General features: G+C 50.1%; 1 protein-coding gene across 2 annotated transcripts in view; it reads left to right on the forward strand.

The window, feature by feature from the left end:
- The window catches only part of ADAM12 (ADAM metallopeptidase domain 12), a 331,659-nt gene that overhangs the window by 198,881 nt on the left and 118,016 nt on the right, over nucleotides 1-14,762 (forward strand). For both annotated transcript variants that reach the window (XM_079136781.1, XM_079136782.1), the window contains one exon: nucleotides 3,076-3,154. In XM_079136781.1, coding sequence (XP_078992907.1) covers nucleotides 3,076-3,154 — 79 coding nt within the window. The remainder of the gene's footprint in view (nucleotides 1-3,075; nucleotides 3,155-14,762) is intronic.

Consider the following 14,762-nt stretch of genomic DNA (forward strand, 5'->3'; position numbering starts at 1 on the left):
TCACTTAGACTAAGCCCAGGAGGAAAAGGAGCCAGCCACAGGAGCAGCCGTGCAGAACGTTCCGCACAGGGCACAGCAAACACCAAGGCTGTGCAAGGGAGAGGTCTGGAGTGTCTGGAACCAGCCAGAGGCCAGTGCTGGCCGGCGTAAATGTAAACCAGAGGGAGAGTGCCCTGGAGTCCAGCGTGCAAAGGCCAAACCTCATCCACGTGTGCTCTGAGCCTCACCCCGGGGGACCTGTGGGGACACGGCTGGCACTAAGGAGGTCAGAGCAGGCATGCAGGAAGCCCTGGGGTGGGTCCGCTAGCAAGCTGTGGCTCCTGCCTTGCCGATTTCTGCCACGTGATGTGCACACCCTGGACCCCAAAAGCAGGATGGGCCTCCCTCCGGGTTGGCATTGACTTGCTCATCTCTTCTTTGACTCCCCGCTGTGACAGGGCTCCAGAAGGCCCCCTCTGTTCCCAGCGCACAGCGTTGGGGTTGTGCAGGCCCAGCAGCTGTCCCTGCCTCCCCTTCCCTTGGATATGTCTTGAGAAGAGGTAGAGTAGCCGCGGAGGATGCCTCTGCTCTCCCACGTAATTCCCCGAGGTTGTGATTCACGAGTCTTGTTAGTTCAGAACAAGGATCCAGCATTGCTAAGACCTGACTTGCTGAGTTGTTGATTAACACTTGAGCGGAGTAAAAGTGTAAGTGACTAGTCAGTAATATGATAAGTAACTGTATATTTTGAATGGTACTGTTTTTCTTATTTTGCTGTGGTCTTGAGTCTGGCCGAGTGTTCTTCTGAGCCACGGGGGCCACCCTGAGTCCTGTCTCCGTGGGGCAATGGTCTCTGCCTCCTCTGTACGTGGTGCACCTGCGGAGTGGCTCCCGGCTCCCTCCCTGTCACCTCCCCAGCCCACCCCTTTCTGCCAGGTCCCAGCTCCTGGACTTCCCATCCCCATCTCTGCTCCCCCTGAACACTAACCGCCCTCTGAAGAGTCCCCTGTCCCCTGCCCCTTCCCACGCCTTCCCTTTCAAGGCCACCAGCCTCCTCCAGCTTCCTGGAGCCTCTGCCACGTGAGCAGCGGCCAGGGCCTCCCCCTCCCCCAGCTGCCCTGCCCCCTCCTTCTGCTCCTGACCAGCTGGCAGGGCTGGGGTCCTGGGCACCCTGGTCTTAAGAGCCAGGCGCGGCCAGGGAGGCTCAGCTCCAGCATGATTCCCGGCTCCTGAGCTGAGTGAAAAACAAAGGAGGGGCAGAGGGAAATCCGCGGGCCCCGCGGGGAGCCCGCGTGGCCTTCTGTATGTTTAGCACAATCTTCTCAACTATCCACCGCGAAGCACAGCGCAGCTGGGACTCAGGGCGGGTCTGCTGCCCACCAGGCGTGCCCTGACCGCACTGGAATCCACGTGAGGAGAGCCACTGGCCTCAGTTCTGACTGGCAGGGCGAGGCGGCGGCGGTGTGACTCGGGAGGGCGGGTATCCTCCCACGTGTGCACGGCGTTCCCACCGCCACCCTTCCCAGCTGCAGCGACCGGTGTGGCTGCAAAACCTTGACCCAAGAGGGACTTGCTGAAGAAGGGCATCTGCGGACCCAGGGGGCCACCTGGACAGTCTTCCTTCTCCCCCCCTTTCTTACCACAGGATGACAGCTTTGTGTCCCTACCTGGGTCCCCTAGAAACAGGGACTAGGAAGAAGGCAGCTGTCTGACCACATCCCATGCCTGAGACTAAGAGAAAAGGCCTCTTTCCCAGAAGCCCCAGCTCAGAGCATGATGAGGGTAGATCTGTGATTGGCTCGGCTTGGGTCACATGTTCTTCCCCAGCCTGGCGTGGAGTGACCCCCAGCAGAACCAGGCGGCGTGAGCGTGTTCTCTGAAGCTGGGGAGGCACACTGTGCCATCACCCTCACGCGGACCTCCCGCGAAGCTCAGAATCCAGAGCCACCTTGACTCCCCCTGGCCCAGACAGATGGACTGCAGCTTCTGTTTAAAGCCCCTTCTTGCCTCGCACCAACCTGGTCCCCCAGATTCCAGACCTTCGGGTCTCCTGACCGTGCCACCTCGCCCGGAGTTCCCTCCCCCTCCCACCTGCCTCTGTGCTGACCACCCCTGCTCCAGTGTCAGGGCCCAGCAGCGTGGGCCACCTCTGCAGCGCCTCCCAGCTGCTGCCCGCCAGGTACCCTGCAGCCGGTCCCCAAGGAAGACACAGCTTCCACACTGTGACAGCCCTCCCCACTGGATGGTGTGTCTCTGTCCCCTCAAGCATTTGCAGTGTCCTCAAGAGCAGGGGCTGGTCTTATTTATCTTTGAATTCCAGCAAGTGAGAAGGTGGCACACAGTAGGTGCACAAGGGAACGCTTCCGGTGTTTGTGCTGAACAGGATAGAACAGCGCACACAACTGAAGAAGTCGAGAAGTTATGTGAAACCTAAATTGCCCCGTGTTTTGCTGCCCCTGACAGGGCCTGGTGAATGGCATGCGGTTTTAGGGTAAACGGGGTTCCCCCTCATTCGATTTGTCTCAGAAAGTCAACATTTCCATGTGTCCAAGGTAGCTTTTCTTTACTTCTGACGACATCGCAGACTCAGCGTTGTGCTGCTCCTCTAGTTTGCTGGCACCTCTTCTCCCTCTGGAGGGGTGACGCAGCAGGGGCAGTTGCCATGGATCCAAACTCCTTTCTCCAGCAGGTGGCTTGGACGTTGACTACAAACCCTGGAGCCTCGGGACTTCCAGGGGCCTGGCGTCTCCCAGCTTAGGAACCTGCCCGTGCCATTAGGGAAGAGTGTCCAAGTGTGCACCTGCGTGTGTGCAAATGTGCACTCACGTGTGTGCACTGGGAAATGAGGCAGCAGGAATCAGGGTGGCCCCCACACACACCATGCAGGAGTGTTCAGAGCACGCGTCTGAGTCAGCCCCCTCCCGCCGGGTCCCCTCCGAGTTCTCCAGGGACCACCCGCACTGGGCCTTTGGGAGCCTCACCAGATTATCTGCAGATGAGGAGGTCGCACCCCTGCCATGGCCGGGCCGCGATGCTCACAGCACCACATCTTGCAGTTCTGCACTCACCTTTTATGCTGTTCTTATGTCTCCACAGAGGCCTCATCGCCAGTGGGTTCACAGAAACCCATTATCTGCAAGACGGTACTGACGTCTCCCTCACTCGGAATTACACGGTAACTCCTGCACTTTTACCTCAGCATAACTCTGCGCTCTTGGATCTGTGCTTAAGCTTTGTAGCCATTTTGTTCTGAGCCAAATCACAAGCCCAGATTCTTCACCTAGGTCCTAAGAAGCACCTGCACATGCCTGAACGTTCAGGTGTTCCTTTGTCACTCCAGAACAATTTGGTTTTGTCCGGGTCCATGTCAGAACAGCTGTGGAGGCTTTATGGCAGGGCTGACCTTGAAACCACCTTCAAGGTCTTCAGGGTGTTCATTTGAGTGAGTTCTTTTCAGAAAACCCAGCCAAAATCAGAGGTCACTTGCAAAGCAGTCCTACCTGGGCTGAATTTTGGTGCATTAACTTTGAAGTACCTTAAAGAAATTTAAAAGAAAACTGACTGACTCTGCTTAACTTGCTGTAGATGTACCCGCAACATTGACAGGATTCCTTCACAAGAGTATTACTGTGATATGGCATTTATCACCCCCAGTTTTTCTGATATTTGAACTTTTATATGTGGTTTTGAGAAAACGTTCATTTATTTGTTCCTTTCCCATTTATTGCACGCCATTCTTATGTGCATATGGCCGCGCGTGATCATGGAGATTCAGAGGGAAAAGACAGTCGCTGCCTTCTGAGGGTAGGGTGTTCCCTTGCTTTAAAAAGCTGTGGGGGTTTGTTTTAAGAGAACATGCTTCGAGTCAGCTTTCCTGGGAGTGCCGGCAGGCCGCCCTCATTGTCTCAGTGGCCTCTTTTCTCTGCATGTTGCCAACACCATTCTCTAAGTGTGTTTGGCACCTGGTGCTTTGGGACTGGCACTTCCTTCTTCCTTTCCGGAACACAGTCGATCGCTGCTGCAGACCTCCCACCCTGCCTTACTCAGCTTTCCATTGCTGTGACAAACTCCCTGAGAAAATCGTCTTACAAGAAGGAGGATTTATTTGGGCTCCTGGTTTCAAAGGTTTCAGTCATGGTTGCTTGGCCCTGTGGCTTTGGGCCTGAGGTGAGGTGGAACTTCATGGCAGGGAATGCATGGTGGAGCAAAGCTGGGAAGCAGAGAGAGAGAGAGAAGGGGCCAGGGACAAAATTCACCCTCCCAGGGCACTCCAGTGACCTGCTTCCTCCTGAAGTTTTCACCTCCAACAGTCCATTAAGTAATGAATCCACCAGTGGATGAATCTACTAATGAGGACAGATCCTCAACCTCCTGTCGCCTCCCAAAGGCCCATCTCTGAACTCTGCTGAACTGAGGACCAAGCCCCAACATGTGAGTTTTTAGAGAACATTTCAGATACAATCATAACAAAGCCCCAAGAAGATATATAAAGTCCTGCACAAAACAAGCATGTAAGAATTTTTGTTAATGCCTGATCAAACTTAAAAGAGAATTCTAGAAATCCCCCAGAGGCAGAAACCAAGAAGAGAGATTAGCTCAGAGCACTGGCTGTTGAGTGGGGCCAAGGGACCCCAAAGGGCTGTTCAGGACCCAGAGAGAACCAGGTATGTGGGACAGGGCAAGAGAGGTGGGCAGGTGCAGCTGTGAGTCTCACATCATGTGACTGCCCAGGAGAGCTGCTGCTTTCTGTGTAAAAACAAAGAGAAAGAGACAGAGAGAGGGGCGGGGAGAACCCTTCCACCCCACAGAAGGACAAGATAAAAATGTCTGCCAGGTATTCTGGATTGAAAAAATGATTTCACACACACACAAAAAAATTAGAAAACTGAAACCCCATCTAGCCTGTGTGCATGTTGAGAATGGGCTGGGCCCAGATCCAAAATTTTAATACCATCATAAGAATGGAATCCCAGTCAAGATCCTGACCTCGAAACTGGTCCCAAACCAGAGAACCCCATGGGCCCAGGCTGAAGCCAACCCCAAAGCGTTCCAGAGGGATGTTTTTTACAGCCCAGACTACATGAGATGCCCTTGCAGAGATAATAAAAAGCATCATAAAAATATTAAGGATCAGCCCCAAGTCAAAATCACAAAGCAAACAATGAGCAAACCACTGTCAGCAGTCATCTGCGGAAAAAAGAAACAAGAGAATTAGTGCTTCCGAGAACAGAGATAATAGGAAAAACAGAGGAAAAAATTAAAAGAGAACCAAATAGGTCTAATGGAAATTCCACAATTAAAATACATTTTAAAAACAGGAAAGAAACAATGTTTAAGCCGAATATCATGAAAATGTCCCTGAACTGAATGAAGAAAGACACAAATCTTGAAGAAAATCCACCGAGTCAGGCAGGAATAACAAAAATGAACCACCCGTTCCAGGGTGGGTCACAGAGAAACTGCAGAACTTCAGTAACGAAGCCCCAAAACCACCTGGGACCAAAGAGAAACTTTACAGAATATTTTCTGTTGAAGCAACAGTAGATTTCCCAGCAGCAGCCCTGGACCAGAGCTTCAAGGAGCCAAGGACAAATTATTGTCTCCCTCAATTTTGTACTCAAATGAATTTACAAAAATAAGAGTGAAATAGACATTTTCACATAAAGAGGAAAAGACTTACTATTCTCCCAGTCTAACAAAGACTATCTACCTGAAAATAACTGACAAAGAATTCTTAGTAAGAAGTGGGAGCCCAAGAGGCTGGGTAGAATGTCAAAAGAAATCATAAGCAAAATAATTGCATGTGAATAAGTCCAAATAGTCCATTTAAAATAATAATTATAACAGTAATGACTAAATTTGGGTGTTCTGAAACATGATAAAAGAATAGATTTAAAGGTTTAAGAATTTGTATTGCACTGGAGAATAATAGACATACTAATTAGATTTGGGTAATTAAAGTGTGTATTCGACAACTTTAAGTATAACCATTTAAGGAACAGAAAAGCAGAATGTAGAATTCTGAGTAATGACAAATAAAGATAGTGCGTCCACCAGTAGAGAGCAGGAAGGAAGGAAAAGAATAGAAAAAAGAGCAGAGCAAACAGAAACTAAAATAACAAGATAAAAATGAGACAGCATATTCATCTCATTATTGTTCGTTAAAATAAAAACAAACTATATCCTTAGAACTTAAAAGTCCAGTTGCATAATTTTTACAAGACTCACGCCCCACCCCAAATACAAAATACTTGTGACAGGAAAGAGATTGAAACCAGAGAGAACAGATGTATCTCAGTCCAGGAAAGCGGCTGTGGTCTAGGGGCACCAGACAAAGTCAGTCTTCAAGCAAAACATCATCACTAGGGACCAAGGGATCACAACGTACTGACAGCAGAAACCGCTCAAAAGGGCAGGGAATGGCCAGGAAACTGCAGGTACCAGCAGAAGTCTCCAAATATGTTTTAAAATAATTGAAAGGGTCAAATGGTAACTTTTAAATCTAATTATAGACTAATCTTAGGCTAATTAAAAGTTTTCTTAGAATCTAATGACCCATTAAAAATTAGGTGTTGTGGGCTGAAGCTGTTTTTGCTTCTCAGTTATGTTTACTTAGGAAAAGAAAAACTCCCATATCAATATAACTCTTGAACTTAGCAATTTTTCTTCAAGAGAAAATTCTCTAAATATATTGTTGATATAACTTATTCATAATGCAAGACACTGAAAATACCTTGACACTTTCACAACAAAACGGGAGACTTAAATATGTCTCTCTTGGAAATGGAGATTTTAAAAATGAGCAAAAGTTATGAAAGGAAGACAAAAGAATCATGAGGAAGTGTTCCTTAAACCAAAAGCTGGTCATCTGAGTATGGCAATAAAAGCCACCCAACATTTATGAAATTAATCAAGGAAGAAGTTCCCAAGTAAACAATCTTAGGGATGCAAAGAGGAATATAGCTATTGCTAAACAGAGATTTTTAAACTCTCAAGACTTTTATCAACATACTATTTTCTTGAGAGTGTAAATTCTTAAAATTGGTTCAAAGGGAAAAAAAATTTTTATACATAATTATACTAAGAAATCAAATTGAGAATTTTTAAAATTCTACCCACAAAAATAATCAGATGAGTTTTCTCAAATCAACAAGAAATGAATAACTTCTGAGAAAAACACAAATTTTAAAAAGGAGAGGAGGAACTAGAGAAATTAGAGAAAGAATAAATACAAAATGAATCTTTTGAAGTATGAACATAGTTGCAAAAATTCTAAGTAGTATAAACCCTCTCCAGCATATATGTTCAAAATCCTTTAAGAAGAAAGCAAGGATACATAGCATTGGTCTATCTTAAAATGCCGCTCAGAACATTAATAGCTTCAGATGAGAAGTGTTGTTGCAATGTGTCTTCTATTCTAAAATATACTCTTTCATATGTAGATCGTAACAGCCTGTACGGGTGCTGAATGTTTCTGATATCACCTCTCTGATCCAGAGCCTCACAGAGCATCTTGCGTATAAGAAAGAGGTTTTCAAAAAACGATTCACCTGTCCGTTTCAGCGTCTGAGACGCTGCCATCCAGAATTAATACACGTGTCCATTCATTGACCCAGGGCTGAAGGACGTAGAATGAAATGTATCCTCGGCATATCAATCAAGGGGAAAAAAATTGTACTGGAGAGGCATGGCATTAGAAAACATGAAAACAAGTATGTTTCACTACACCGGTTACCGTCCGAAGTGTGTGCAGGGAACAGAGTTAGCTCCTGGGAGTCAGTTCACTGAGGGAGGATCTTTGATCTGGCTCTTTAAAAGTGGGTGAAGAAGAGCAAGAGTGGCGTGAAACCTTCGCTAAGGTGTTTTGACTTCCTCTCACTGCAAATCTGGGAACTGTAGAGAATGACCCGTTCTGGGCTTTCAAGGGACTCAGAGCAGAACAAGAAGACTGGGAGGAATGTCACAGTCAGAGGACGGATTTGTCGGGGGCCTGCTGTGGTCGATGAGGAGCTCACCCACAGACCTGGGCTCAAGATGGACAGAATCATCCAGATGCACCGACGACCCAGGAGAGGCCCGGCCTGGTGGTGGTAGGTGAGGGGAGTATCACCAGCTGGGTGCTTCCCACACCTAGGCCAGGAGATGGGCAACGTGGTCCTCGCCGGTGCCACTGAGGAGCAGCCAATGGCTGAAAGGCAGAGAGGACATGAGCCCTGGTGTGTCTGTGCTGGGTTGGTGACAGGACAGCCAGGCACAGGTGTCAGGGGCAAGTGACCAAGAGAAAGACAGAGGCCAAACTCAGACCTAGGACCCAGTTCGCACCTAACTGATAGTAGGGCTACGAGTTTACACTTGACTTGTCTATTTTTTTCTAAGATCTTATTTAGAATATACTTTTAGACTCCACATGGAGGCTGTCTCCACAGAGTAAATTGTTATTCCAAAAATGAACAGACAGGGAGAGCTTGGAAAGCACAGACGTTGGGCTCGGGTCCTCCAAATCCGCACTAAGGCAGTGGAGGGTGCTCGCCTGACATGACAGACCAAGGATGTGTAAGAGGCGCTGCTGCAGTTACTTCCACAGTCTCCTGCTTTCTGCTCCCTCTGCCTTGCTTATGTCCTTCTTAAGCACCACACACACACACACACACACACACACGACGTTATTCCTCGTTTGAGAGGGAAAATGCAACAGGAGTAAAGAAGCGTCAGAAATACGGGACTTGGTAAATGAGGGTGGGTCTAAGAGTGGCAGGTCTGTTTTGGATGTGGATTGAAAAGCTGAAGGCTGGAAATCCAGGTGTCTTAGACTATAGCTGGGATAGAAGGTTCTGGAACCCTAGGAGCCACCATCTCCATAAGGGGAGCTCTGTACTTTTCTATGATTGATGCATGTACAGGGTCAGGGGTCTGTGTCTCCTCCTTATTTGTCCATGAGGTGACTATGTGGAAGGGTCCTTCTCCAGGATGGGTCCCAAAGCATGATCTAACAAGAGCGGGTGGAGAGGGTACTAGAAATTGCCTTCTGCCCAGGCCTAAGCCCGTGTTCTCTACAGTATATGTAAAAGACGATTGAGCCAATGCTATATTCTGCTCATCAACAGACTCTAAATATATCCTCAGTAGGAGAAGCAACTGGGGAACAGATTGACACCCCCAAGTCCCTGCAAACAATAGCACATTTGCTTTTCTATTTAGAAAAACAGTGGCTCTTCTTTTCATCCAGCAGCCACCTCCCCCCGTGCCCTCAAGGGCTGCCCAAAGCACAGCCAGGTTACTCTAAAGAAAAGGCATGAACAAGAGTGTCCACTCTGCAGAGCCCACAGCCTGGACAGCTGGTCCTTAAGCAGAGGCCAAGGTCTGGCCTTGCTATTGGTGCAGAAGAGACAGATGCAGCCTTGGGAGCTTTGTTCTTAGTGACTCAGGCTGGAAAACAAAAAGAAATCTGCTGACTCATCTCATCCTCTACATGCTGTGTTCTCCTAAAAATTATACGTAAATTCAGAACCACTTTGGCTACAGTGCATTTGTTGTTGTTTTTAATATTTCAACCCTCAGTGTAAGCTGTTGACTCAGAGTAGTGGCTGATTTTAATTTCGAAATTGATCTCTGTTCCTTCTCTCTGTTACCCTGAAAGGATACAGTATTTGTGACTTTGTCCTTTGCTGGCCACATGTAAGGGAGGATTATGTTTTATATTGTCACTTCTAATAATGCCAATGGGAGACAATACACATGACATTTGTGCTATTTAAACCCCCCAGAACAGCCCTGGGGAAGCTAGAATCCTCAGCCAGCGTGGCTCCCAGATGCCCCAGCACTTGGTGGAAGTGCGTTTGTCTGCTGTATGCATGTTCGCTGAACCTCGACCCTGTGCCAGGCCCCACGCCTGCCACTGAGAACAGCAGGGATTAAAAGCAGACAAGGAAACTCACTGGGGCTGGAAGGAGACACCCAAAAACCACAAACAGAAACCATGCTAAAGGCCCAGAAAGAACGGCTGAGGAGGGTGAATCTGGACCCGGGATCGTGGAAGGCTGAGTGGCAGAAAGGACATACCAGCCGAGTCTGAGGGTTGAGGAGGCATGAACCAGGCGAAAGAGAACATTCTAGGCTGGAGCAGTTATCCCAGCTGGTGGGGGATGGGTGTTGACAGACCTGAGTGTACAGGACTTGGAGACCACGGGACAGACTTGGTCATGACAAAGGAAAACGGGGCAACCATTAAAGGGTGTCCTTAGGGGGTGTGGCAACCACATTGGGGCTCTGAAAAGACACCTCCAGTTGGAGCATGAGGGCTAGTCAGGGAGCACAGGATCAGGCAGGCGGCCCTCGTGGAAAAGCCAGAAGCCCGGCGCGAGGGGCTGCCACGGGGGCAGGTGCGCAGAGATGTGAAGGGACACGCCTGACCAGCACGAGGGAGCATCACCCAGTGTTCCAAGGGCCGTCTGTGCTGCTCCTGGGGAAAAAATAGTGAAAGCATTTGTCAGATGGGCGCCGAGGTTAACCAAGGCCAACCCATCCAGGAGGCTGGGTTCAGTATTTTGATCAAAGTGTTGCTTGGGTGACAGCCTGGGTGTTTCCATGGCAACCGCTTCCTATGAAACAGCAGTAGAACCTTGGGCAACCAGCTTGGACTCCACATGTCAGAAAGATGGACGTTAGGGAGTGACCACAGTCCACTGCAGCTAGAGAGCCTCTGAAGAGAAGAGGGATGGTTCTGGAAGTAAGCGGGAAGCCAGAGCATCAGGTTCAGGAGCACGCCGGGCGTGAGCGGGCTCATCATCACGCTCAGAGGACAATCTGAAGTGTGTGGACTTCCTGTCACTGGACTCCACCCTGCTCCCCAGCTCTTGGGTTGCCCCTCTCTGGCCACAAACCTCATGTAGTTCCTCCCCCAGACTCCCCACATCCCATGTGACTTCTACCTCCCCAGCTCGTCCTTCACCACAGACACCCTCCTACTTCACCTTGAGATGCCTGGACCCTGTTCGCCCCACTTCCCCCCTCACCAGTCTCAACCCAGACCCCTCCTGCCAAGTGATCCTGCCAATATTTCCATCACTCTTACGTTTTTACTTTGATCCTCCCAAATTTCAAGTTCCCCACACCACCTTCTCAATCAAGTCCAAATTTCCAGAATTGCCATTGACAGCGGTGACACGCCCACCTTTGTATGCTGGCATCCACCCACCCAAGGAGCGCTGATGGAGTTGGAGGAGTGCCCCCCACAGCTGGTGTCCATCCTCACCCTCAGTCAGCTTTTGCCATTTCATACCCAGCTGCGGAAACTGAGACGTCAAGGGCAAAGTGAGCAGGCCAAGCCCACAGCTCACGAGGACTCCAGCCCTGAAGTCCCAGAGTCTGAGCTCCTGGGCACTGTGACGCACTGGCTCTCTCGCCTGGACAGAGCAGTCCTGCTTTGTGCGTCTGTCCATGGAGTTGTGCAGGAAGTCTGTGAAGGCAGCAGGCGGACTGGGGCACAGATAAAGGGAACCCCTGGGGAATGCTTCCGGGCAGAGCAGAGGACATGTGACTGGACAAGTCCTGGCACGTGAAGGGAGAAGAGGCCAGAGCCGTCCTCTGGAGATTCACAAGTGTGTCATCATTGCCGCGAGGGCCCCCAAGCCCCATGGGCAAGATCCCAGGCCCTCTGTGGTTCTGTAGAAGAGAGGAGGACATGCCCCTTCCCCAGGGAACTCACAGGCTGACAGCAGATGGCAGAGTGTGTCCAACGAGGATCCTGCAGGGCCCAGCAACAGAGGAGCCCAGGCACGTTCCAGAGGAACTGCCGACCCTGGTGATTGTCCATCCCCACAGAGAAGGCTCTGGGCCAGACCCTCTGGGGCAGCAGCTGTGCGCGTCAAGAGCACAGGAGGAGGTGCCTGGGCCACATGGCAGCTGCGGCACTCACCCAGCCATGGGATGTACAGGAGAGACACCCAGGCTGCGCGCACAGTCAGGCCACCAAAGCCTCTGCTCCGTGGGAGGTCAAGTGTGCACTACCTTGCCTCCTCCCAGCCAGTTCCTTCCAGAATCCTCACAGGTCGTGACGGCAGGAGAACATGAGCTGCGGCCCACAAAGCCCACAAGTGTGCTCATGAGGCCCCATGTCTCCATCGGACAGCAGCTGGCCCTTAGGTCTTCCGCCCCTGCCCTCACCCCAACCCCCCCTTGCCCTCTCAAGGATCTTCAGGAAATCCACACAGCACCCTAGAAGATGGGGAGCTGGGGTGTGGAGCCAAGAGAGAGCAGAGCCAGTAGCACTGCCCATCAAGGTGTCTGTTTCTCTCCCTGTCATCCAGCAAGGCACACTGAGCAAAGGCTCATGGGAGGAGAACAGCGGGTGGAAAACATGCCTCACTCCATCCTGGCTTAAAAGCACACCCGACCTAGTGTTCCACACTGTGGCGATGCCTTGCGTTTCACAGTGTCTCCCGTGTCTTGTTTATTTAAGCCTCAAACCCCTGGGAAACTAAGCACCTACCCCGTTTCGTAGATTAAGACCTGACCCTGGTGCCTCCACCCGACTCCCGCTCTGGTCAGTCTCGTGGTAACGCGATCAATCACAGGCTCCTGCCTCCTGGAGGTCTACTTGCAGGGAGGTCCGGGGAAGTGAACAGGATTTCTTAAGGCGTGTTCTCTAAGGCGGAGTTCCAGCCCAGCAACGAGACTCAAATGGCCCAGGGTTTGTTCTCTGCAGTCTTCAACCAGGCCTGGTTCTTGTTAGAGCCGTGGAGCAGAGATGGCCCAGGGGATGGGTGTGACCACTGCTCCTTAGCCATCCTGTCCTGCACAAGCTCAGGGTGAAGTAGGAGTAGCAGCTCTGTGGGCACACAGGCTGCAAAACCACTTTGCCCTTTGCTTGAGTGCCTGTCAACCTTGCTTGAGTCTCAACATTGGTCTTTGGAGGCTTGACATTCCACACAGGGAACAAAGGCTTGACCACAGTCGTGCCGAAATGCAGGCCAGCAGTTTGTGGGCCACACGCCCTCCACCTGTCTGTCTGTATGCTCTGAATGTGCAAATGACTTCACTGTCCTGCCATCCCTCAAGGGACGTCATGAGGAGGAGAGACATCCCATGCATGTCTGCATTTTTTAAAAATATTTTGTGTTGTAGATGGACACAATACCTTTATTTATTTTTAACGTGGTGCTGAGGATCAAACCCAGTGCCTCACACAGGCTAGGCAAGCGCTCTACCACTGAGCTACAGCCCAAGCCAAGTCTGCATTTTAGATGAAAGCTTTTCTTTTCAGAAGGAGAGGTGCTCATGAAGGCTCATGTTCCCAGCAAGGATGGACCGAGGGACCTGTCTGGCCTGGAGTCAGTGGCTGGATTGAGTTCCTGCCTGCCATCCTCCACCTCTGGGACCACTGGTGACTGTTTAGCCAGCGGAGCCTCAGTTTCCATGTCTGTTCAGGGTAGAATCTGGCTGGAAGAGCAAAGTTGGCCTCAGATGGCCCAGTGCTTCCTTCCAGCTAAAGCATCTTGTGATCCAACACTCAGTCCAGGTAGTTTGCCATGTGGCTTGTGGCAGGGGTGAGGAGCCCTCTGAGTCCCTAGAAAAACAGCACTTAAAATATGTTCTCTCAGCAGAGTCTCTGACAGAATTGTCTGGTCGCAGTCCTTTGTAATCACAAGGTTGGGCCATTTTTTTTTTTTACCACTTTAGCACATAAAATTCCCTTCTTTCTAGTCACTGAGAGTTGAGTAACAGAAGCTTCATCTGACTTCCCACAGGGCATCCAGTTGAGGGCTACCAATTTTCAAGTTCAAGAGTTCTTATTCCATCTTCTTACCCACCATTATATTTGATTGATAGTATTAAACAGAAGGCAATGTATTTTACTGGAGTGGGGAAATGCATTAGGCTAAATAATAAGTATATAAAATACATGGTTTGAGGTTTTGCAAAGGGAAAGATGTAATTTTGTGGTTAGGCATGCTTGGGACTCCTGTCTACACTAGGTTTTGTTGGTAGAAATAGAATGCACTGAATCAACAGAATGAGGCCGAGTAGGCCATCCTCATGGGACGATGCGTTGTCCAGCAATGCCTTTAGATGACCAGCACAAAAAGACCATAGGGCTTTTTGTCTTTGGTGGCATCAGAGAGAGGAAGGATGCAGGCCAGGAAGTGTGGAGAGCAGAGGCCACCGTTCCCAGCAAGGGCAGAGATGACCAGGAGGGCTGAGGGACCCTGGGGCACAGACCTCCTCTGGCACGAAGATGCCTGCAAGGTCACTCACTGGTGTGGCACGTCCAGACCCAACAGGCCAAACGTCCATGAGTTCAGGAGGCCTGCTTGGCATGGAGACAACCTGGCCACAGATACAGGTGCACACTGAACGTGGTGCTGCCCGCATGGCCCTCTCTGCCTCGGCCCCTGCCCTGGAAGTCACAGCCCCCCTACAAGGGACAGAAAGCATCTCCTTTACTCCCACAAATTCCCAGCCAGCCAGGTGATGCATGGTATGACAAGGTCTTCCTGAGCTGTGCAGAATCCTTATGAAAACTCACTCATGATAAAAACTAATCGCATTTGTTCACATTTGGTGAATCACATTGAAAAAACTACATTTAGGGAAGCTGGAGTTATCCTGGAGAACCTTCAGTTCAGAGCTCTAGGAGATGTGCTTAGTGATCTTAGCAGGGGATCCCTGCCGGAGTGACAATGGGCATGTCAGCCAATGGTCTGGAGGCACCAAAGGTGGGGTCAGCTGAGAAGTGATGGCTGCGTCCGGTGATAAGTGGGAGAGGAGGGATGGTCTCCTTTAAG

Source organism: Sciurus vulgaris (genome assembly GCF_902686455.1).
Source record: "Sciurus vulgaris genome assembly, chromosome: 4".
Taxonomy (NCBI): Eukaryota; Metazoa; Chordata; class Mammalia; order Rodentia; family Sciuridae; genus Sciurus; species Sciurus vulgaris.